Source organism: Anoplolepis gracilipes, chromosome 12 (assembly GCF_047496725.1).
Source record: "Anoplolepis gracilipes chromosome 12, ASM4749672v1, whole genome shotgun sequence".
Lineage (NCBI taxonomy): Eukaryota > Metazoa > Arthropoda > Insecta > Hymenoptera > Formicidae > Anoplolepis > Anoplolepis gracilipes.
In genome coordinates this window covers 6,747,569-6,772,463 of record NC_132981.1, presented here as the reverse complement: position 1 = coordinate 6,772,463, position 24,895 = coordinate 6,747,569, and the positions used below count along the sequence as shown (strand labels likewise).

The window sequence follows — 24,895 nt, the reverse complement described above, 5'->3', positions numbered from 1 at the left end:
AATTTCTAAATTACAGCCCCGCATATAAGTGATGAATAGAAATTTACGAACAGTGCAATACGAGGCGTTTACCAGTGCGTGTAAATCTACTCGCTCACTCGGGATGATGAAGTATGTCTACTAATTGGTAGGCGAGTAATTACCAGGCCGACAAGTTTCCACCGTTTATTGAAGCAAATGTATCGTTGGCTCTTCTCCGCAAAGATGTACAGCTTCCTACTGAAATCTTCCGATTGTGTGGTGAGTTTCTCTGTAACACGCAAAAAGAGAAAGAAGCCGTGAAACATCAATAATAACATCAGTAATAAACTATTATATTTAAATAAAAATTCGATATAAAATTTATTATGCAATTTTAAAGATCGTTTTCAAAATCCTTTTCTCTCTTTATGGAAGAGAGAAAATAACGGGAAACTTCGCGTAAAGCAATATGCATTGTAAATAACTCGAATAAGAATGACTCGGAAGAACCCGAGAGACTTTGAAAAACCCTTGCAATTTCTACCAGCTTCGATCTCGGAGGACAAGCGACAGGATGCACAAAGCGAACCGTTTTGTGCTTCGGTATGCGCGCTGGCATATTTCCGAGAAGAGACCTCGTCGAGGTTTATGGCGCGAGTTGTACCTACAACGACGCCGGAGCCCCTCTACCAAGGCGTTTCTTCGGCATCGAGAAAAGAAGAAAAGACTCGGCTAAGCCCGCCGCCGAGGCTAGTTGGTGCTAATGAAGGAGGCACAGACCGTCCGGTGTGTGCTTTGCCACTTAGCGGATCCTGTCGTGCCTCGACCCCGAAGTGCACGTTGCACCGTAGCCAGCGCCGTCTTTCTTTCTCGCTCCGCGTGTCTTCACATCTCTTTCCCTCCACCCTTCCTACCTGGTGTTACGAAATTTTGTCGAGCGAGAAGCAGGCACCCTTTGTCTGCCGGATGGACAGAAAAAAAGGGACCGACCGGGTACAGGTGCGCATCGAATGTTTTTTTTCCCCTGCTTTTCCTCTTTATTTCTAGTGCGAGAAACATCTAATTCAATATGCTCACACATTGCAGTAAAACGTCAAAACTGGATTAAAAGCGATGGAAATTCGATTGCTTTCTTATTCTCGCAGTTTACAACAACGAGAATGTAACAGATAATATTTTTATATCTGTATTTATTTGTGGTACATATTAAAATAAACTTGTTTTATGCTATAAGCATCTTCGTGGAAGCATTTACTCTTCAATTAAAATCAAAAGTCTATAAAGAGGGAGAGAGAGAAAGAGTTTATACTGCTTTAAAGAATCTATTTCCGACATGTGTTAGAGTACGTAAGAGAATCGTAATGAGAAAAGAATCAAACTTAGAAAGGGAAAAGTTTTGTCCTTTCGCTGATAGGTTTGTCTAAAGCCGATCGCAACGTTTCTCGGAAACTTTGACGGAAGGCGCAATCTTGGGATCGAGTGTTTGTCCGTGGGTTAGTAGTGCGGCATGAGCTTCAGTAGTATAGAAAGAATAAAGAAGGTGAGTCTGCAGGGTGGCCCATTTGCCGGAGCCTCGTTAAATTCAAGTGGTTCTCGTCGGATGCCCTTCCAACATCGAAATCAAGAATGTCCCCGAACTGCCTCGTAAAGCCCTTCTTCGGCTCACCAGTCTATTTTTTTCTCTATCTCTTTCTCTCTCTCTCTCTCTCTTTCTTTCTCCCTTTCCTCCTGCTTATGTCTCTTTCTCTTATTCGCCTTCCACAGCTCTGCGTAGACGAAAAAAGCGACAGGACAGAGAGAGGACTTAATCTCAAACTGCTGTTTCACTAGCCGCTTACAGTGTGCAGTCTGCTCCAATTAATTACGTCACTTACGCTAATTAATTAGGTTTACCTCGCAATGAAGCGTCAATTCCGATAGTATCGTTAAAGAGGACAAATAATTGTCCCTTCTGTTCTATGCTTGAGGTAGTTACGTGAGAAATATCTACGTGATTATGTATCCTTAAAAGTGACAACCGAAGTCTTTTGAATATTGATGTGCTGATTGATAGATGCTATAATCGAAAGATGTATTTCAAAAGAACTGATTGATTAATCAGGAAATATTTTACAATTATTTTGCAATTTAGATAGATGTTAAGATAAACACAGCATTTTTAGAATAGATTATTTCGTATATGAGAAACTGTATTAGCAACCAAAATATTTCATAATAAAAATTATCGAGAAGGAAAAGTTCCATATACATATTCTTTCATTTATTAATAAAAATTTTTATAAAAGTTTAAATTTTTATGAGTAAAAGACATCTGTATATAAATAAATATTTTTTCAAATAATCTATCAATCATATGATGCAGAGGTACGATACTTAATAATTTTAATGGATCAAATATTTGATCAAAATATTTTCATGTTTCTTGCCGATTGCTCGCGATCAATCAAATGATAATTTAATTAATAAAGATAAAACCTTGAAATTTTATTTTTATTATCATAAAAAGAAATATTATTTATACAAATATCAATAAAATTGGTAATAGATGTTAAGTAATTTCTTTATTAATTGAGAATAATTTATCGGTACTAAAGTAAAAAGTTTAAAACATTTAACTACGCCTATTGAACCAATTGTGTGAATTATATGCAGCTGTAAAAATTCGAGCATAGCAAACTATAATAGCAAGTTATTACAGAATATGCGTTACATGATAATGTAAGTATCGCGATGGTTGCAAACAAATTAGAAATTATACGAGCCGATACTCTCTCTCTCTCTCTTCCTTCCGGTTCATGACACCGAAATTTTAGATATGCGTCACGCAACATCTACGGTACAACGACGGAAAAAGATACGATGATAACAACCCGATGGCAACGACATTACCGCGTTTCACAAAGTCCGCTGTACGTATTTGCTCGCTCCAGTTACCCATTACCGAACTTTCACATTTCCGGTACCTCGTCGCCGTCGACATCGTCGTCGGCGACCGAAGCAATCACAGCGAAACTCTGTCGCTTCGTCTCGAAGCGATGGTTATCGTTATCAAAGAAAGGAAGTGAGACCGGCGCGCCATTCGAGTGCTGACGCGTTTGTTAGTAAGTTACTAGACGCGCGGAGACAGACGTCTACAGCACGTTGATTTCAATCTTCTACTTGATGGATCTCTCCTCGGTCAATGAATTCTTTCTTCGAAATTTCAGGATGTAAATCGAACAATAAATCGAACAATAAACGAAATCTTGATATCAGCGAAAATATTCAGAATTATTTTCAACAAAGAATCGTATTGAGAAATATGATAATACGAGGACGGATAATAATATCTCTGTGATTACATTTCCAAATTCTATGATATTAAATTAGAGACAAAATAGAAAATTATATCAATAACTGTACAATAAAAATAATTCTTGCAAAAACTATAGATTACTATAAAAACAATAAGTGTAAAGTAAAATCATTTTATTTTAAATGGACAATTATGTATTTCTCATAATTCCTATGACGCATCTATCGAACGCTATTCGCAAAATATAAAATTCAGGGCATGTAAGAAGCAGAGCTGCATTCCTTCGCAAGACCTATCCGCAATCGATCGACGTAATATATCTTGGCGAAAGATGCCACATTGGAATTTATTCATGGCGCACTCGCAAGCTCGGCGGCGCGTATGAGAATGAAGAGAGGAAGCCACTAAATTTTTCGCTTCAAACCTCTGTCTTCTCTCCTTCAACTCTCCCTCCCTTCGCCCTATTCCCTTTCGCTCCACACCGGCTCGTCGCCTTCGCTCTGGTTCCCTCTGATCGGAGCCGCCGCGAGATTAGAGGCTGCCAAATGAATTAAAAGCCAATTTTAATCAAAAGCGGGCACCGGCTTTTAGGCACGATTACCCCGGATAATAACTAGTAGGATGGGCCTGCGCGCGTAAGAGGAAAAGAGCAAGATAGAGGGAGAGAAGAATGGATCCCATATATTACTTCTACGTGCTCCTCGCGATATAGGAACCAATTCGCCGCTTGTTACAGGTTCGCAACTACCTGCATTTTTCTAACACAATGTAGCAAATTGTGCAAACTATTTTATCCCGCAATTAAGCTACGACACAACTTAATAAATTGAAGAAGCTTAAAATTTCTGTTATATCTATTTTTTTTAAATTAATCGAACAAAATAAATTACATGTCCACGCAAGAAGTGTCGATGCAGCTGGTGGGACGATACTGGCCTTGGTACGGAGGTAAAACGATCCGTGCCGGATCGAGAACCACTGGGTCGCTACAATTTCGCGGCGTCGGCGTTATGAAAGCTATAATACAACGCGCGAGGGAGAGATGGTCGGTACCGACCGTGTAAAGCGCAAGAAAAAGTCAAAAGGGAAAGGCAGGAGGAGAAAGAGAGGCGCAGCTCACTCGTTATGAGCGCGCGCGTATAATAGCGACCCTGTCATTAACACCTAAACGCACGATTGGCCGATGCGAACGCACTCATCGACGATGTACAGTAGACGAATACCGGCGCATCAAGACGGACGGGAATGCAACGCGAGGTATCACGAGATCAAAGGTGCGACAGGTGAAGAGCCTGGTTTATCGGGCTGACGCGGTAATCACAGTCCGCAGCGACTCGAATAATTAAATTCCAGTCCGGACGATCGGTGCTTGCGACCAGGCTTGCGTGCCTGGCTCTTTTTTCTTTTGTATACAGATCTGTATCCTTTTCCGTCTTTTCCTCTTTCGTGTTGAAATTCGCGCAAAATGTTCGATTTTAGAAACGTTAAACGTCAGGCAAGACGCTTTGGAAGATCATTTAAATGTGCGGTAAGTATGTCACGTCATGGTAATTATAAGCGTGTCACGTCGATCATAGCTGTGTTTACCTGGTGGTAACGAAAAGTCGATAATTATTATTTACCTTGATTGTAGATGATAGTAATTATCGTGTTATTTCTGACGCACTTGAATTATATGACTTATCATTCCTAATCGTGTTTCTTCTTTCTCGCGTTCAAGTTCTATATTCTCTTGTATATGTTTAAGAATATGACTTGCAGTTAAATCACAGATCGAAATATTAAGCGCATCTAATGCGATGAATTAGTAGGAAAAAAAATATATAACATATTTTCACAATCTGTTTATACCAGTATATAAAAATAACTCAGCAAATAGTTATTGCATTATTTTCACGACTGCATAATATTGCACGATATGTCCACATAATATATTACATAACTCATCTAATGAGTCATCGTACTTCCATTTAATAAATTATTAGGATACAGTATGACGGTTTGTACTATTCGATAGAAAACATTGACAGCCACGTTAGCTGACATTTAACTATAACTAGCACGGCAATGAAATTTTGAAAGACTTGAAATTCCCGAAGATTCGTCGTGTCGCATTCTTCCTCAAAGCCTGATACACGACTCTTCAAGGACGCTCTCACAGTGTCTCAATCCCCTGGTGCAGCAACATACGCCGTTCTGCTTCGCGAGAGGGACTTAAGTAATCGCCGGTCAGGAGAGAGACTCGTTGTCGGCAGTTGAGTGCCGTGAGAGGTGAGAGAGAGCAGAGTAACACAGAGGGAAAAGGTAGAGGGAAACGCGCAAGAAGGCAAGGCAGGAGGAGGTAAAAAGGGGCAGGAGATGAAGGAGGAGGAGAAGGTACGCGAAGGTGATGGATCTTGGGGAGGTGCAGACGCAGCGCGCAGCATGCGGCGCGAAAACTGGCTCCTCTGTTTGCACAAGCGAGCCTTCTTCCCTCCTTTCGAGCCTTCCTTTCGTCCCCTACCTCAACGGCAATCGTCTCGAGAGGAACCGCCTCGTACTCGCGCCGTACGTAGGGCGGACAGCCCGGTTCGCTCGTTTCGTCTCATCTCGTCTCATCTCGTCTCATCTCATCTCGTCTCGTCTCGTCTCGTCTCGTCTCGTCTTGTCTGGGATATCACGCGCAAATTCCCGCGGAAAAATTCGTGAGTCCGCCGTAAAAAGAGCGTTTTGATAATGAATTCATATGGCAGTTAATAAAGTTTAAGCTACGGTAGAATTTTCTATTTTATTAATAGCTCATATACTAATAATAAAATTTAAGAATAGAATTTAAAAATAAAATTATAAAATCCTACCACGTGAGATGAATAATTAACAGCAATTATATATATATACATATGTACTATTATGCAAACGTAGAAATTTTTTTCATTTTTCTTTACAAATTATTAACTTAAAGTTCCGAAATATGTGTCGCTATTTGCGTCTATATTGGACGAGACTTAATTTTAGATCACTATTAAGGTCATCGGCAAATTATCCAAGTGAGTTATGTAAAGCGAACACGAGAAGCGTCATTCATCACAATCCTGTGCTAACGATCTGCTCGATTTAAGTGAATCAGCCAAGGATACGAAATGTCTGACAAATATTTGGTAAATGTATCGTGACACATAAACAAGCATTGCTGCGATTATGGTGAATGTATGTCGAGGCGATAAAATGCAGGTGGAAAACAAGCAAGTACATACACGTGTATATATATATATATATATATATATATATATATATATATATATATATTCTATGCATGTCTATTAAATTTCTCCTCCTAGCTTTTAACGAGTAAAGCTGAACTCCTTGTAACCTGCTTGTAACGAGTATTCCAATAAATAAAGAAAGGGGAAAAAGCGCGAGTTCGATGCACGATGGACAAACGACGAAAGATAAACAGTGTCTAGTCGAAAACAATCGAGACGAAGCAAAATTACGTCGTAATTCATCGAGGTTTCTCGGTGGACCTCTTTTACTCCTTTCTCGTTTGTGCACTCAATGCTCCATTCGCGAAAATAGAACTGCAGTTATTAGTTCATAAAAATGAAGATTCATCCGAAAAAGCTCCGCGATAAAGGCATTCGCTAGTGAACACGAGAAAGATAAGGTCCTCAACAGAAGTCGACTGATAAGAATCGCAGTAAATTAAGTTCTTTAGTTGCATCTTGCCTGGATATTACACACAAAATCTTTTATATACGAAACTATCGATCGAAGCGATAATGAAACGCCGAGACGGTGACTAGGATCAATTTAACAGATTTGATTAGCTCATCCTAGATAATTACATTAATATAACAAGATTTCCCTCGCTTTAAAATTAATTGAAGTTACCAATAAATATATTTCAAATAAAAAAAATCGATTATTATTAAATAATATTAATCAATAATATTAAAGCTCAGAAAATCATTATATGTATATTATAAGAAAAAAATTTTTTTCACGAAAGAAAAAGGTTTATTAATTGATCATTAAGTATCTTCCTTTGTTACAATTACTATAAAGACATGATGGACAAAAGATTTTTCGCAAAATTGAAAACGTTTTAATAAGACCAATAAAGTGTGTATTTGAGAGAATTGCGTACGTATATACGCATATACGTAACAGTGTGTATAATTTTCTTCATTCAAAAAATATTTTATTCATCATACGTTTAGATGATATTAGCAATAAGAGACTTAGAGAATTATTGCGGTCTTACTTACGGTAGGGTGCATTGTGATCATCGCGGCCCACGGCTTTGATCGAGCGGCCTATTACGGTAACATTGCCGCTGCTGCAAGTCGAGTAGAGACTCACGGAGCGCACCATCGCCGGCACCGCCCCGCACATCACCACCTGCAATTACAAGAACCCATTCGTGTATTCAAAATTCCTTAGCCACGTCATTCGTGAAATTGTTTTATTCGGTACTTTATTCCGCCAGTCGTTTAATAAAATGCATAAAAAAATCGTCCCTCAATAAATCACAAACGAAAATGAAATATATAATCGCAAATGCTTTGGATCGCAGCATTTTTAATATCAAATCAAGTGATATATTGTACGATTTGTAAATGAATGGAATTCAAGATTATTTATTTTATTTTGATGATATTATATTAATTCCCGTTTATTTTAATGATATTATATTAGTCGGGAACGTGCAGTTTTATTTTCTTATATTTAATAATAAATTATTCAAATGCAAATAAAAAAATTCCATATGTAAGCACGATCGTATATAAAGCAAGAAGGTAAATATAAAAAGTAGTTAATTCAAGAAATCGTGAAACAGTCAGAGAAAGCAATTTGGATCAAAATTAGAGACTCGCGTTTTATATATTATCCCTCGCGTGTTTATGCTGATTTCTCGATTAAATAGAAGGATCGAGTTGGTGAGAGATAAGAATTCGCGTGCCGTGTTTTCAGAACAACGACCGAACTGAGAATCGTTAAGGACGCCGAAATTCTTTCACGGCCGCCTAAGAAGAACGCTTTTACGATCGGTTCACATATCACGACATCGAGTCATTCGTTGATTCGCTCGTACGGCGGATAACGTGCGATAAAAGTGCGCCGTGTCGAAAACGAAAAGTCATCGTGCTGGCTGTTCGGAAATACCATTCACGTTGATGACGGAAATCTCGTTAATGAGCGAACACGAGCAACACATTAATAGTCACCGAAACCGTTTCGTTTGTATCAAAAGTGGCGCCGACGATGCATATATTTTATGATGTTCGATGCCATGTGTGTTAGTAAAAACGTACAGAAAGCTTATTGAACAATCACAATGAATAACGTATAAATCTACATATATAATGGACGTGACATTAGGAAGACATAATATGACGCGTGTTCTTTTATCTATCTATTTATCAAATTCGTATAGAACTCGTTAGTATGTATGATTTAAATTATAATATCGAATAAATTTCTCCTCCCAGTTACAGTTAAATATTAATAATATATCAAATTGATTGCTCTTAATGTAAATTACTACTATTTTTCGTGCGTATTATTTCAGAATTTATCACAAGTAAATATCGTTGAATAATATTATTGTATAATAAGCGCACAATAACAAATACACATGCGAATGATTGAGTTACGCTTATCGGTTACAGAGAGTAATTAAATTTACATTGCAGGATTTTATTGCAGTTCTGTAACAATCCACCTTTTAATATCATTGAGATCGTACATAAGTACATATATGTGTAACTCAAACAACAAGTTCAGCTAGCATATAACGTGCCTCTTCTCTCTATTGTTTAAGATCCAAAGTTAAATAATTACCGTATATATTCGCCAAAACTTTTTACGACGTGACGAGCGTCACATGCGACAAATTTTGCATAAGTGCATAAAGTGCATCGCAATATTGCGCGCATTATAATCATGTCCGTCCTTACACGCATCGATAAAAACTCGGCGCGCTAATTGATTCCGCGTCATCACCATGATATTCGCATTATCATTTAATCGACAGGACTTTTAGATCGTAAAGAGAATCAAGAAGGATAATGACAATCGTCAGTGAATAGCTTTGCGATTTTATGTATCGGCCATTCATTAAATTCTCACGTAGCAAACGTCTCGTCAAGGCGATAGTCTCGAATATGTTCGTCGCGCTATTTACCAGGCAGTTACTCGAACCGGCGACATCTAAATTTATCGCTCGCGATTCAGCCGACCACCCATTTAATTATTTATTGAATCGGCGAACCGTTTACTGCACCGCTCGAGACCGGTATCGAGAATATATAAATCTTATTTAAATACGATTCAAGTCTCCGCGCGATGGGACTGTCGCGTAGATTGTCCTTATCATATTGGAAAGTCAAAGATAGATCTTCATCAATTTCATAAGGATAATAAATAACGAATGTCATACAAGTTAAATCTGAAATGGTATTAAACAATTTATGCGGTATAATCTTAAAAAACTGTCTTATTAATAACGAAAATCATGTTGATATATTAAAATAAACAAATCAAATTGTCTAAAATATTTATTTTATGTTCTATCAATCAATTCACTATTTTTTAATCCATTGACTAAAATCAGTTAAATTGTTAAAAATTTAAAAGATAAATTATAAATAAGACGAAAAAATTAAAAAGTCAAAACATGTTTAAACGTATGTTATAAATATTCAGAAAACGCTTGGAAACGACAGAGATTCTCAAGAAAAAAAAAAAAAAAAGAAAGAAAAAAGAAAAAAAGCAACTTGATATATCGTGTACGCAGTTAATCAAAGTGCGATGGCAAGCTAGCGGTACCGCAATGAACGCCAAGTACTTAAAAATCAACGTCAAAACTTATAGCGCTTCGCGGCGCCCACAGCGGGGAATTAAACGTGCGCCGCAATGAGTTAAGATGAGTTCAAAGACGGCAGCGAGCGCCGCCTCGGCCATATAAATTGTCAGTGTTGTAAACGCGTAGGAGTGGAAGCGCCCCGATCATTAATCTATGGCAGGTAAGGTGCGTGCCGACGGTAATCGCCGATTTACTTAAGTCTTGGCACGAGTTTCAGCACGCGATTCTCTCAGGTCTTGACCTCTTCTTCGTGCACGAGATATCTCAGATCTGACCTAGTCACCCCCGCGAGATTGCAGAGCTTGCCGTATATCTTTACATACATTCGCGAGCAAAGTAGGTGATTTTGTGGCTTCAGCGAAATTGTGGCTGGAATTCTCGGATACAAACCTCACACCGCACGTTACCGTTTGCGAAAACTAGGTCGATTGATCATCAGATTATCTTTATGCAATTGGTTCGTGCTACAAATGTCGGACACATTCAGAGATAAGATTACAAACCAATTATAGTGCGATAAATGCACCGGTCTTTCTTGTACGTCTATTACATTTCACTTCTCGATTTTTATAATTTAAATATTTTTAAATTTTTCTTTCTCCATAAATGTTTTAAATAAGAATATATAAATATGATAGAGTATATTGTAGTCCCATACGTTTTTTTTTTTTCTATAGTTTAGTTACAGTATAAAGATAATATAAAAAATTATATATCCGTAGATATCTCAAAAAACTTATAATTACTGAAAATATAGAGAAAAACTATAATTTTTATTAATATTAAATAATTAGAAAAAAAAATTATAAAATTACTCACCATCAGGAGGCACAAAATCTTCGCTAAAACGGCAAGCTGTGGTAACCTAGAAACAACAAAAATACACCCATTAGTTAAATATGTCGACCGGGAATATGAACTGGAATACGCGATAAGACCGTTTTATCGCAAGTACATTCCAATTTGCAGCGATTCTAAGTGATTTCGTATGCAAATACATTTCACATGATTATATAGTAAACTCGCGCAGTACAGTCATTACTATTGCCAACTGCACATGTCGAAAGTATAGGACGCAATTGATCGGTTGTAATTGATAAGAGAAAATGTCCGAGAAAATTGGTGTTAAAAAAAAAGACATTACTGCCAATAAAGTATGCCGCGTATTAAATTTCATTCTAACTTGTGTCCATATTAAATCCTTTAGCATATTCTTTTAATTAACATAATATACTTTTGTATATTAAATTTATACGTTTCATAAATTATACTAGTCATCATTTATACTTAATTAACCATGTTAATATACATTTTGATTTCTTTAAAATTAAAATTACACAGAAAAATTAATCATTTCATAAATTTTTAAAATTAAGAATTGTGAAAATATATTAATTTTACACACCTATAATTAGATGTATGTATATATCGTTGCATATATATAATTTTCAGCTGTAATAAAACGCGAACCGCGTATTGTCTTACCGCGTAAGGTCAACGTGTGTGGGACAAAGAGAGATATTGGAGAATCATAGAAATCAAGAATATAACGATAAAGCGGATTGTAAATAACCCAGTTAGACACACGAGCCCTCTACGTGTGGCAAGCCGCCGCAAAAGCAGTTGCGTAATGCGAATGCATCTCGTGTTATAGAACGCAGGTGAACAACAATCGCGGGGCCGAGCTCTCGTTATCCGTCCGCTTTAATTCGGCCGGGTTATTGGCTCGCCGTACTCAGGGTATCGCAGGCTGGACCAAACATGCCTTTCTTTCTCATGCCTCATCCCGCCTACTCTGTCTCAATGCACTCGATGCACCGGAATGCCATTCTCTCCTGGCGTCCCCAATCCTCTTAAAATATTCGCTTTATTTCGTCTCTGTTCAACGAAATCCTTTCACAGAGAACTACAGGGTTTTTTTTAGCTATCGGATTTTTTTAACATTCTTCTCAGTTTTTTTCCTTCTTCACGAGAAACTCCTAATCCGCGATACGAAATTTTTTTCATTGCGATTAAATGCAATTCAATGTAATTGGATTCGATTTTCCGAATGCGATATTAACGCGATCTCTACAAGAATTATTCCGTTTTACGCAGTTATATGTAGAAAATCTATAAAAGGAAGACACAGTACGTTTACGCGGTACAGATTTCGCCGCAGGTTTTTGCCATGCATTCATCATCACACTCTCCGTGTTATATACATCGGGTCGTAACGCGAAGCACGATACGGCGTACGCAGTCGACTCAGGTTTCGAGGTTTAATTGCACTGGGGCGACTGCGGCAGCAGCGCGGCGACTCGATTGCAAATACACAACTGTATTCGACATTTGCTGCCGGATGTGTGAAGAAACGATTTATGCTTTATTAAATCGCCTTTGAAAGGCCTTTCTCTATGCGCGCGTAAAACATTTTTTAAAAGAAGTTTGAACGATAAAGGGCTACGACGAAAATTAAAAATTAATTTAATCGCATATCTCGATTGATCGTTATTCCAATTTATCATTCATTTTATCCGATGATAATTATAAATTTAAAAAATTATTATTATTTTTAGAGAATATATAATAATAGTAATGACGACAATAATAAATGATTTATAAATTTATAATTTATATACAAAAAACAATCTATATAAGTAGATCATATTGACGTTCTATTGCCGTTTGATGTGACATTCCCCTTTCCTTGTATACTGAGAGCCACTTGTAGAATGTACCGTGCCACATTCCAAAGTATCTAATTTACGTCAGCAGCGTCAATATCGATTTTTCAATTTTCACATCGACGAAGATCGCCGCCTCTAAACCAAGGTGTACGAGTATCCCACTCGCCGGGATGCCGGTTTACATAATTGCAAACTTAGTCACATCGACGTCCCGCTGACAACTACTTGCTAGCCGTTTCATTAACGGCCGTGGATCACCTCGGACGCGATAATACACGCGGTGTACTCCGACGAAGGTAATCGCGGCGTCGAAAGGCGCGGGATACATTAACATTCGGATCTCCCGGGACGTCTGACGTAAGGAGGAAAAATGTTCGAGAGCGAGATGTCCGTGAGTGTTTCACGGACGGGTGAAACGTGTCATCCATGGAATGAAAAGAGTACCAAAGACACGAAGAATTTCATAATGTCAGACTAAACATCGAACAATATTTTTTGTTCATCGCGCGAATTGTTTTGCGTATCATTTTATATAATCACTATATTTTTACTAATTCCTATGACATTATCGAATTAATAGATTTCTCTAGAATTTGAATAAAATAAGTTAGAGTTAAGCTTGGCCACTTGGTTAGCAAGATTATTATCGCGTATCGATGTCGATACACGTGATAGTACTACGAAGCGAGATGCTGTACGCTGTCACGTGAACACACGCGCTCACGTGCCGAGTGGGAACCCTGCGTAGTTGGCGGTATACACATGACCGCGTCATGGAATACCGGAGAGTCGCGAAATTCCGGGACGTCGTGAAATCCGACCGTGACAAAATTCCAACACGCAAGAACGTTCGGCGCACGTCACGCAGTTCGTGACGCAGCATCCAGTCAATGTTCGTTACTTACGTCTTGTGCTGATATCTGTTAATAACTGATTGTAAGTCTAAAAATAAATACCGTTACAAAAAACAATCTGCCTGTCTTTCGTCAAAGAAAATAATACGTGATTCATGAAAAAAATTTGTATACAATTTTTAAAAATAAAATTCTAATAATTTCTTGAAGTTTTATCGTTACGGATACGCAACGCGATGCACGATAGAAAAAATTATAATCAGGAATAAATATCACAATTTCTCAATGTCTTCGTTATCAATTCCGATTGTAAATTGGAATCCGAAGAATATCCTAGGGCAACGCTAGACATGTCAACAAAGTCGCCATAACTCACCTAATGATCGCCATAGACATAGCTGTGAATCTCCGTCTCGACGTGTCATCTCAATCCATACATTGTAAACCGTATGAATTACGACCAGCTAGCCACAATAACGATTTAAACACATTGTTTCGCCACAGATTCTCGCGGTTTTCGTTGTAGTTGCAGCGATAAAGTACGATCTAAGACGTATCTAAGATATATGTATGATATGTACACTTTACGCGATGGAATACATTCGACAAATCGATATGTACACTTTCGCGATTTCGTTCGATTGCACTTTTGTCTCGATCGATGCAAACAAATTCAGTTTCGAAAACAGCGTTATATCATCATCAAATATTCAACAAGAAAATCGTGTCGATTTTAATATGACGGCACGTTACACTCGCATTCCAGCGAAATCAACTTTGCGAAAAATTCCCGCACCCTGAAGCTTATATACGTTAGATATATATAAGTCTATCAAAGCTTAGTCTGCGAGCTTTCGAGTCGGAGTTTAACCTGGATTTAAAGCATGTAGATAGCGACGTGAATCGTGACGGTGACGTAATACGCGAATCTCTGTGGTTATGATGGGGTTTCCCGATCGCTTATCCAGGCGCTATTAAAGCGACGAATCTTTGCGTTGTGATTAATTCCTGACGAAAACATCGGATTTTAATGAGATATCACAATCAACGAGATGTTGTCCGTGGGAAATTACATTATTTTGTGCGATAGAAATTGTGGTGCATTTGTTGGCGTCCGAAATCACAATTTTTTTTCGTTGGAAGTAATTTACTTGGAAAGATAAGCCGCTCGATCGCGATAACAGATCCGAAAAAATCACTCCGCGAGTACGCGCGACTTAGACGAAATCAGCACGGTGAATGCCGGCGAGGATGCGACATCCCGGACCACGTGAGGACTCATCCAAAGGGGATTTTGGTGGGGATATTTGTCGCCTGCCGCGTGAAAAACTGCCAACACTTGAATAGGCTCCGACACGACGATGAAAAACGTGGCTACCGACCCGACGCCGATGACTCTCAGCTGGACACCGCCTGTCGTTTAGGCGGGGTACGCGGATTTCGTGCATGACTATACCATAATCCTGAGGAGTCATGCTGAAGGAACAAGCTCATCGTCAATGTCGTTTAATGAGTAACCTAATCGATCACCTAGATCACCATCCACAAAACTACCCGTACGACGCGTGTATTAGAACTTGTTTGCGTCAACTAAATGAATTACTATCGAGCGGTTTGACATATCGCTTCAAACTACAGCGTGTGTATGTGTGTGCATATGTGTATGCATTGACATAGACATGACAAAGTTATGAAGAACCGTGTCGATTGATAAATTCTGATATCATCGTTTTCTTTTGTAACAAAAAATTATTTCACGCTACAGCAAATTTTAATTACTTAACATACTCTCTCAATATTGATATATTCAATTATTAAAATATAAGCTATACAAAATTACTTGCGAAAAAGCGGAAATAGGAGTATGATGGTAAACTATTCTCGAGGTTTCCAGCATTATGGGAGGGGGCGTTATGGGACATAAATGGCGACGTCTCCATTCAGGATAACCACGAGATTTACTACCTTTGTAGTACTTTTGCAGCACGAGCCGATCTACGCAAACGCCCCAAAGGGAAAAGTCACCTGGCATCGCGTCACAAAAGCTGGCTTCGAAATGTTTCCTATATAGCCATAGCAAATTGCGACAAATCACGCGTGTCAATGGATTCCCAGATGGTTACAGTAAATTGTAACCAATCGTGGTTGCAATGTAGCGCATCGCGATCAAGATCAACGCACGCGGTCACGATTTGATTTAGAACTCGTAAATTTGACCGCTAACTGACCGAGCCTAATCGAATAATAATGAACACAATATACAATCATCGTAACCGTGATAACATGCTACCGAGGCATCTGCTGATCGACAAAATATTTTTACTTTTCTGATTATTACATATAATAAATAAATAAATAAAAATCAATGCGTTTCTTCAAAGTATAAAAATTTTTGCAATAACCATAATATATAAAGTAATAAAATAAAAATATTATCATATAATATAAACAATGATTAAAGAAAAATATGTGAAGAATGTGTGCAAAACAATAAACTGTATAAAAATGATAGGAAAGGAAAACAAAGTCTCATGAATGGAAAGGGAAAAGGAAAAAAGTAAAAAGGCGGGAAAAGAAAACTTCAGGAGCCAAATGTATAAACGTGACAAGGCAAAAATCTAATTTCCCCGTGGCGGATTTGAAATAAAAAGAATATTAAAAATCCTAACAATTACATATAACAATTACATAATAAAATCCTAACTATTTAACAATCGTTAAATAGCTCTGGAAATTCAATTCATTAGACTGTTGCTTAAATTTGACTCACCCATGTGCGTGTTTCGTTATAGATCAAGGCCAATGAGTAATCGGGAATAGTTGCGACTATACACATGAAATCTGACATTTAGCCATGAGCCAGTCGTTCGCGCCGTTTCTATGAAAAGTATCTCTGAATCCAGTTACCTCCGAGTTCCAGGAGATCATACGAATTATCATCACATTCGTCATCGTGACATTTCTTACACTAGGCAATATTACAGTTGTCTTCCATATGTTCGATGTGTCAGACAACATTTAAATTTTTCGGAGAAAAAATTAATTCTTTTCATTTACATTTATAATTATGTACATGCTATTTAATTTGATTAATTAATTACGTTAATTAATATTATGACTAAACATTAGTAAAATCTTCTTTTTGTTAATACTACAAAAATTAAAATAACTGTTTTTATTTTTTATCATTTTCATTAAGTGAATACTAAAATGTTTTCACACACTTCCAGTCACATTTGAATATAACAACCATACATAAACTAGAATTATAAAATATATTTTCTACGCAGTTTTTTTTTTATTTTTGTAATAATAAGAAATTCGTTATAATCACAACAAGATTGATTGTAATCTACGTGTAAAAAATTATGATACAAAGACGCGTCACTCACGAAAACAGTCACTCTCGAAACAACGCGAATCATCTTATAATATCGAAACTATGCCGGCAGGCCAGGGATACAGCGCGTAAATTATCTCATTGATTGAATCCGACTTTTTCTTCCCTCTAGCACGAGCACACTCGTGTCTCCAGGCTGGTGCCACGTGAAGTGCTAGATAGCCGTCGACGTCGTGCATTTATGGAGAACGGATAAGGAGACGACGAGCGACTGAACGCGCCCTGTAATGTTACGTAGAGAACTGTCGTGCGTCAAGTATACCGTGGCGAACGGGATGCAAGTGCAAAGGAGAAAAAGAAAGAGAGAAGAGGAATAAAGGAAGGAAAGAAGAGAAGAGAGTGCAAACAAGAAGAGGAGCCACGCGAGAGGAGTACGCGACGTAGTTTTTGCTCGAAAGCCGCGACGTTCCGCCGGCGTCACATTCATTCTGACACGCTCCTCGTCATTCCCCGCTAAGAAAAAAACGATTAGAGAGTAGCGAGACGAGAGAGCAAGAGGTAGATGAACAAATGTCATCGTTACAAAAAAAAAAAAAAAAAAACCGTCCACAATAATCCGTTAATTTTCATGAATCTCATATGAGCCACGAACTGTCGGACAAATGATAAAAATCATTTAAATATGGTGTTGTATTTTATAATGCTGACATAATATTCTAAATTTATTAATTGTAAAAGTATATTGTTCGAAAAAAAACATACATGTTTAATTTTGTAATATTAATAATTCAATTGTATTAATTAATATTAATAATTTAATATAATAATATGTAATATTATAATAATAAATAAAATAAATTAATAACTACAATTATATTGCTATTAAAGTATCAACAATTTAGAAAACCTTCAAATTCTGATATTAAATTTTAGTTATGATAATTCCCGACTATTTTTAAATTAAAATTCAATCGACGCTCTTTACTCAATCGTAAAAAACGCGTTGATGTTGAAACGATGTCATCTAGGAACTCACGATGACTCACGTTGAAATTGAGCTCGTACCCCACCGATGAAGTACCATCAAGCTATCCCTTGCATTCCTAGCGTTTTACTTAGACCTACTTAAAAGGGTTGGATCACATTCGATGCTCTTAGGGCGGGTATCGGTTTCAGATGAACGTCTACGGATAGCTCAACCCGGTTTGAAACCCGGCGCATCCTGCACGACCATTCATTACTCGTCTCATCTCGTCGTTCGTTAAGCCATGGCCGTTAAAGAGGCCACGGTTAATTGAGTTTTAGGAATTCATTTCGTCGCCGATAACCCATGGTACTCTCCTCAATGCCTGTTGTGACGTCTGACTGAAGAATTTCGAACGTGACGATATCTCTCAAAAAGAGAGCCGCTATGTGTATCGTCGCACATACTTTCGTGTCTTACGATTCCATGTGGGTGATCGCGATAATCGAGAACGTATTTCAGTGTAAATCACACGAGATGCATCAAAAAGATTTCACACGTGCTATATCGAGACCTCAATTTATATCGTTTGTTATTATCAGCTGTTATTTCAGCAATTGAAATAAAATTATATTTTTAATCAAACTTCGTGTTTTATATGATTACCCTATATATTATATTATATTGGATACTTTTTGATATATTTTATTAATGTTTTATCAAGTTTCGATATAATTAAAATAAAATCAATTTGTAAAATAATTTGTAATTGTAACAAATTTATGTATACAAAAAAATATATAATTCTTTAATTTTATGTTATCCAGATGTTAGATGCAAAAACTGAAGAATGATTCGCGTATCTTTTCGTCATTCGTTATCATATTACCGAGAATATGATTCATCTACAAATTCATCATCGTTAAAAAAGCGTCGTTATGAGAGCAATGATGAAGACGCAGCAGTATATGTGAGTAAACGTGTGTCTATATCATTTTACAGACATAATTGTCATAATTCGGTTATGTATTTTTAAACAGAAACAATAAAGATCGTGCTGACACGTACTGTATATATACACACATACACACACACACACATTGTTCGAGAAACGTGTTTCATGCGAAATCATTTGAACCCATGCGTCTCATGCAAGTAAAGAGGGAAAGAAAAAATATGGTGGTTGTAGAAAGTGGTTTTTGTTTCCCAAAAAACGTGTACCGTTCGATTTGGCTCATCCACACCGGCATTTGTTGTTGGACCGTAATCTCTAATGGCTCCTATGGGCATTTAAATAACCATCTCGCCCACCCACAATCACTTAACTCTCTCCACGTCTTCTCTCCTTCTATCTTTCTTTTCTTGGAACCACGGCGCTATCAGAGAAGCATGCTCTAACGATCGAAGAAAAACGATTGCCCTCTCATTGGCTTTCCATTTTTTTACGTTACAGCTGATTGAGCTGAAAAAAACTCGTCATCATTCGCCACTGTGTGAAAGTATCGTTGACTAAGAGTTAAGGGTCATGTTCCTGTATCGTTGAGAGATTTCGATCGAGAGACACGAACGTTACGGGCAGCAAAATCACAGATGGACAAGGACAAATGTCTCCGGTAATATTGCATTACCGAGATGAAAATGTACGACGTTAGGAGAAAATGGATTCTGCCAAAATCCGTCTGCGACGGATCTTTCTCGCTCGCGGTACGCTCGCGAACCGGAGGATGAGTCACGACGGAGGTTAGTCATACGAAACTTGGTTAGTCGACGAATCCACACAAGAGCAAAGACGCACTTTTAGGGCACTCTCCCAGCAACCCGAGCCACTGGGAATGATAGTATACGTCGCGTTCGATCGATTCGGGCAACGATCCACCGATTAAATTTAGTATATAGCGAATCGTTCGTCGCGAGAATAAGTCAATGCCGCGTGAAATTCCGTCGGCATCTACGGGAACGGAAAAATGCTTTGAAGGAGGAAGATTAAATCGAGTTGCCGAAGGAACATGAAGATTTTATGATCCTCATTTAATGGTCAGGTCAAAAAAAATTGTAGAGAATTCAACTTGGAAATCAATTTGAAAATCTGAACAAATAAAATTTCGTAGATATGAAGCTACATAAATAACAAAATAATAATAAATAATAACAAAAATAATTATACGTCTAAGAGAAATTAAATTATTAAACTCCAACCAATAATACAGCGAGACAATTATTATTTCTGATATTTGCTTATCTAATTAAAAATTTAGTTGTAATGCTCAGTTGTAATTAATTTCAAATATTGCGAACGCTTGCGTGCGAGAAAAAATATTTTCAATACTAAAGCAATGCGTCGGAATAACGAGAGTTGATAACGAGAGCGTGGGAGTACGTGGGAGATAAGACTTGCGAAGTCGGCGATGGAATTCGTGTAATCGTTCTCGGATATTTCGTGGAAGCGCATGTGCGGCACGAGTCCGAAATAAGTGTATTACGTCAATGGCTTAACTACACCGTCGCGATATATCTTAGACCGATGTCATTCTCGCGATCAACATTGAACAATCGAATGTTTACTTACCCCAGAAAAGGGATATGATATCGAATCTTTATCAAAAGTATCCTCAGACATCGTCGATGATGAGCAACGTCATGTTTGTAAGCGATCTTTTTAGCCGACGAGTATCATTTACGACATTAAGCTAAATTGATGGATACGCAAACAAGCTGTAAAAATCGCGAATATATTAAAAAAAAGAAATAAATTGTTATACGAGTATATATTGCGAATGTATCTATTATACAAAAATTGCATTAATAAAAAAATTGATTAAAAATAAAACAAAAGATGTCAAATAAAATTAAAAACATAATGTCATTATAATTATCTAATAAAATGTTAATGTTAATTTAATATTCTTTTTCTAAAAGATAAAAACTTAAAGCAGATGTATCAGAAAGATATGTCAACGTGCTGATCGGTAAATATTTCATTATAATTGCGATAATTTCTCTCTTACGATAACATTCTCTTTAAACGGTTTAAATGATAGAAAGTTAATTTACGTCTAATTATCCGAAGCGTAGATAATTACACAGTTAATAAGAGTATATCGATACGTACAAAATAAGAGTATTGGTGGTGATTCAATACAGACGAGAGCGCTCCAGAGATATATTAAGTTAAGAAATGATTTTAAAAGCCGCCGTGAAATAACTGACCGGAATCACTCCGGGTTAATAACTCGACGTACTCGGCCGCCAGAGCACGCAGCCGTACCAATAATCTTCAAATTCGCGATACACTTATTGTCTTCGTGAACGAGCCGCTTTCGAGCCATTAGCCCCGACCTAATTAAAACGTCGCTATAAACGTTACACCGCGCCGTCTGTGAAGTGCGCTTGCGAATACCAGGCGGTAGAACAAACGCCGTCGAGAGAGGCTTCTTTCCCGATAACAAGCAACACGCGGTTGGCCATTACAATTAGCGATGAAATCAATCGCCTATATATATCGCGAATCCATCAGTATGCATAATCGCACGAGCGCCATTAGTCGCGTCTGCGTGTGTGTGTGTGTGTGTGTGTGTGTATATATGTACATATGTAACGTTGGTGTGGCGTGACAAGATGCGAAGGTCTCCTACTCTCCAGCTTCTTTGGCTGTCTCATATGCATGAGTCGTTTTAGATGTAATTAGTGAGTGATTTGCACCGATTGACGATAGCGGCAAAGTGGAGAGAATGAAAGAGACATAAACGAGAGAGAGAGAGGGAGAGAAAGAGAGAGAGAGAGAGAGAGAGAGAGAAAAAGAAGGGGCCTTCCTGCTTTCAGAGAACCAGTCCGAGACGAATGTACCGTGGCTGTTTCTCCGCTCGCGGGAGGGACTTTGTCATGGCCGAGTGATATCCAATCGGGGATATAGTTAGCGAGAACGTGGTATCCAATCGGCGATATTGCTACTAATTGACCCCGATACTCACGGACAATCATCTAACCGCGATCAGGTGGTCTGCCGTGGCGGAATAACTTCGATACCACGGATAGTATTGGCGATAATTTTAATCCTGATGTTTTGAATATACCGCGGCATAATTCTCGATACCAATACCATAAACAGAAAATGATTGTTGAAATTAAATTAAATCTCTCTGTAAAGATATATAAAATTTTATGTCGTTCAAATGTAATCTGATGAAATGTAAAGAATAATTTATTTGTGTGCGTCTATAAATGATTATATAAAATAATTTTTTATCTCTTGGACACTTTACTCGTTTCATTATATTGCATTTGATTTATGTGCATTTCATTTGCTTTTTTTTTTTTCTAGTTTCGAGAGAATAATGTTTTAGCAAGGTCGCCAATTCCCGTCTGTGATTTTAAAAAAGCTGGTCGCAAGATGTTACGATGGCACGGAATCTACGCGATACCGATTAGTAATATTTCATATCGCGTCATTCGATCTTCGTACCGCGCGGAGGATGCAAATTATCTAGCAACGTTGGTGGTCCGACTTATTTCTTAATTAGCTTTACTAGCTCGAGGGCGCGCGAGAACGGCGAACGAGGAAATATTCTCGTTGCTCCTTTTTTATCGACAAGCTCTACACCGCTACTCTTTAGCGGGATCTCGACAGGATCCTCCCGTGCCATTAACAAGCGAACATTCGCCAGAGCGGCCGAATCGCTTACCGATCGCTTGCTCGCCGACATTCAGGCTCGTATCTTTTTCTCCCGTCGCGGCAAACGCACGCCCCTACTCGTCAATTCCGAGTTCTGTTTGCATTGGGATTTCCGGAACAAGTGCTAAAATACCTGGCGCTACGCATATGTTGCTAAATCACGCGGCGATTACACGGTAGAAATAAGCGACGCCGCTCCCCTCGGCCATAAAAAAGGAACCTCGAAATCGTGTTAATTGCAACAAATATGGGAAGAGGATCCAACATCATCGGTATGGTAGTCCAATGGGCGGCAACAAACAAGTACATTTCCCAGTGGAATACCAAAAATAGTAAGTCTGCGAATCGTATCGCCAAAAATATATCGTCGTACCGCGTATCCGCCTGGCAAACTTAATTAACTAAAACTTTATGTACGTATGCATTTGCTGAAATTTACGCGTGCTCGTGAAAAGCAACTGCATACCTCGATGATATTTTTTCAGAATGTTTACTTTTTTTCCAAGTTTTTGCTGCAGAATTTTACTTCGAATTACACACGAAACAGACTTGACAGATGAGCATAAGTAGATAGCGACCGCACTAGTCAGACACAAACTTCGCGCAACTGCTTAAATTAAATACTCTGCATTAAATCGATTAAAAAATATATAAATAATACAATTTTAACATTAAAATTTACTGAATTGTATTTTAATTGTGAATAAGAATGCAAACTTAAACTGTGAAAGGAAGATGTACATATAACGTAGCACATCTTGTCTAGCCTTTTTCTGTCTAATAAAAGACGTTGTGTAAACGGTGTACTAACAGCTTCTCCTCCATAAAATGTTTCTTTGTAAAATGAAAATTAACCAAGGAGCTATGCTTCAACTCTCGCGGCACAAGTTTCTAAACCATTCTACATAAAGTAAATCCGTCAGGCGCCGCAAACAGATATAAAGAAATACGCGACGGACGTCCCGACAAAATTCGTCTGCCAAGTGGATACCCCGGGACGTATCGTTCGTCAGGGCGTTTTTATAGCGCAAGTTTGTCACGTAAGAGTCGGAGAAAGCAGAAGTATCTTTCCACTCACACGGTGCATACGCACGTTTCATCTCCCCGGCGCGTTCGTCACGCGCGATTGTACACGCACGTCTCTCTGTATGCGTATTCACGAGAGAGTGCACATATTCCATCCACCGTCCAATCCAACGGTGACGTCCGACGCCGACATGAACACCTACACGTATATCAGGAGCCATCGAGTCGAGATACTTTTGTTTTTACGGCTTTACGAGCCGTATCGCCGTTTGCTCCGTTTATTCAGGTTCAACGATCAGCACCCGGATTCCAGTGGCGATTCGGTCATCCCCGAGCTCTTGATAGGTATAGTCTCGCTTCTTTGCTTTCAGCGAAATATCTTCTTTTCATTTTCATCTAATTCTCCTTTTTCCGTTTCAGCTTTCCTTTGCGTGACAGATTAAAAAATCTAATTCGCTTGATGAAATCACTTGGTCACTCTTTTTCTACATACTCGAACAAAATATGTATTTTTAAAATAAAATGAATAAAGAAAAGAAAAATGAAAAAGTTAAATTAATTTTTATAATTCTTTGTTTATTATCCTCAAAAATTTGTCAAAAACTCCTGCAATTTTTCCTATTTGATATTGTCCAAGACATGCTATTCTTAAGAATTCTTCCCTGACATTTTCTCTTTCTCATATGCACACATATTCTCACGTTTTAATTATTCAACAATTTGTAAAAGTGTCTACCAAAACATTCATCTCTCGCCAACACTAAATCTCTCTTGACGCGCGCGCGCAATTCGCGAAGATTTCATACCCGTTCTCAGCATCACGAACCGAGAGGCGCGCTTTGACCACACTTTGCACGCGATTACGACTCACGCATGCGACGACATATCCCCTGTGCGACCGCAAACATTGTGTCATTGTCACGAGAGCATGCGTAGTATCGCGTGTAGGCGGACTAGCAGGGCGGGCCAGCGCGATGAATTATACATCGCGAATGTTTTCGGTCTCGAATTTGCATCGCTTGAACGGCTACCGCCCGCTATTCTTAACCGCGGGGGCACCCTTATACTCTTTCTCTCTTTCTCTCTCTCGTTTCACTCCCTCCCCCATTCTTCTTCCATTTGCCGGCCAAAAAAGAAGGAACAAGATGTACGATCTTAGAATCCGCCAGCGTGTCTAGCTGTATAGCTATATGTATCGATGCAATCTCGTTGAATGTAGAAATTAATTACCAACAGTTGCGTGTTCACCATCAATTATCAATAGTTAAAT

At 38.2% G+C, this 24,895-nt stretch overlaps 1 protein-coding gene across 7 annotated transcripts in view; it reads right to left on the bottom strand.

Moving 5' to 3' along the window:
* LOC140671960 (fibroblast growth factor 17) overlaps positions 1-24,895 on the bottom strand; it is a 132,971-nt gene that overhangs the window by 5,915 nt on the left and 102,161 nt on the right. For 6 of the 7 annotated variants that reach the window (XM_072903735.1, XM_072903736.1, XM_072903730.1 and 3 more), the window contains 3 exons: positions 10,923-10,968; positions 7,504-7,636; positions 144-250 (listed from right to left, as the gene is read on the bottom strand). In XM_072903735.1, the coding sequence (XP_072759836.1) occupies positions 144-250; positions 7,504-7,636; positions 10,923-10,925 (243 nt within the window). In that variant the 5' untranslated portion in view covers positions 10,926-10,968. Of the gene's footprint in view, positions 1-143; positions 251-7,503; positions 7,637-10,922; positions 10,969-14,002; positions 14,038-24,895 lie in introns of those variants that run through there. The other variant, XM_072903732.1, reaches the window with a different exon arrangement.